At 41.0% G+C, this 1,349-nt stretch overlaps 1 protein-coding gene across 1 annotated transcript in view; it reads left to right on the top strand.

Annotated features, from left to right (window-relative positions):
• The first annotated feature begins 509 nt into the window (after positions 1–509).
• The window catches only part of LOC107201964 (serine/threonine-protein kinase pim-1-like), a 4,992-nt gene continuing 4,152 nt past the window's right edge, over positions 510–1,349 (top strand). Inside the window, exon 1 of the mRNA XM_033513326.1 lies at positions 510–597. Coding sequence (XP_033369217.1) covers positions 510–597 — 88 coding nt within the window. The remainder of the gene's footprint in view (positions 598–1,349) is intronic.

Here is a 1,349-nt window from a genome sequence, read left to right as displayed (position 1 = left end):
TTTCTATCTTTTTAATGCAAAGTGACAAATGGGCCCTTGGCTGGGCTCCTAGTTTCATGTCTTCAATGGGTTTCTGATTTGCAATTGTCTTAAAGTTCTTGAAGTTCCTTACCAGATTCTTTGTTTCTCATTATAAGCCCAGCTGAACAAGCATAAAGTTGACAATTTGTTATTAGCCAGTGATTAACCTCTAATTTTAGCAAGGCCTCTTTATCTACCTTTAATTTTAGCAAGGCCCATCTATTTATTTTAATTAGCTTTAGCAAGGCTTATTTTTAATTAAGACCTTAGCTTGTCTAAAATCTTGAATTCTTCAAAGTTTGTGTACCATGAACATGGCTATCATTTAAGTCAGCACCTCCAGCACCTGCTGCTTCACTTTCTTGTGTGTGTCACAACTTCAAGGAACAAAAGAATCAAAAATCTATAAATAAAACAGTAAGAAAGCTGGATTAAAACGTGTTAAATTTAAGACAGGTTGTAGAAATCAGCACTCAGCAATGTAAAAGATGAAAAGTTTGGACTATTTGGAGATTGGCCCAATTTATTGGAAGTTGATTTGGTTCAACACTCACTCTTCCCTGTTCCTGCACAAAGGTACATTCCTTTCTAGAATGAAGATGAAAAGCAACTGGAAGACACCCAAAACAAACAGATGATTTTCTACTGGATGCTGCTGAATTCACCAAACTTCGTCCAGCTCCACAGGGCTTGACAGCAGGGCAGTATTCTCAGAAGACAGAAAGTAATTGTAGTAGTCAGGATTGATCTTTTGTATATTTGAAAATTTTCTTGGCTGTGGTTGTCTGGGGGTCTTTGGGATGAAGTCAGCAATTTTCCTCTCAGTTGAACGTATCACCTTGTCTCCTTATGCATGCTCCTTTTAGTCCTTTGACCATCCTTCAGGCTTTGATACCATTTCTCCCAGCTCAGGGGTCCAAAGTACCCCCTTATCCTCTGGTGCCTTTGTCCTTGTATCCTATTTGCACATTCTACCTCTTTATCTTATCTTGTAGTCTTGCTCTCCTCCCTGCTTGTGGGAGCAGTAAGCATTAAATACGGTTTTGTCAGCCTCCCCTCTTTTAGTCAAAGCACTTTTTTATGCTTGACTCCTAATTCTTAATTTCCCAGTTTCACCACGGAAATGCTTCATCTCAGCGAAGGAAGAAGAAACCTACAAGCCGACATTTTTATGCATTTCTGTATTGATTTATTTGGTTATTTCTTTCACAGGTATTTATTTCTCCGCTTGTTTCTTTCGTTCCGCGGAGCGCGCGGCGGCTCCTCCGTTGGGCTCGCTGAGGAAACGGACGAACGGCCGCGCGCTCCGGCGGCTCGGCAGCGGCAGC

The sequence above is a fragment of the Parus major genome, chromosome 3 (assembly GCF_001522545.3).
Source record: "Parus major isolate Abel chromosome 3, Parus_major1.1, whole genome shotgun sequence".
NCBI lineage: Eukaryota > Metazoa > Chordata > Aves > Passeriformes > Paridae > Parus > Parus major.
This window is presented reverse-complemented; position numbering and strand designations above follow the sequence as displayed.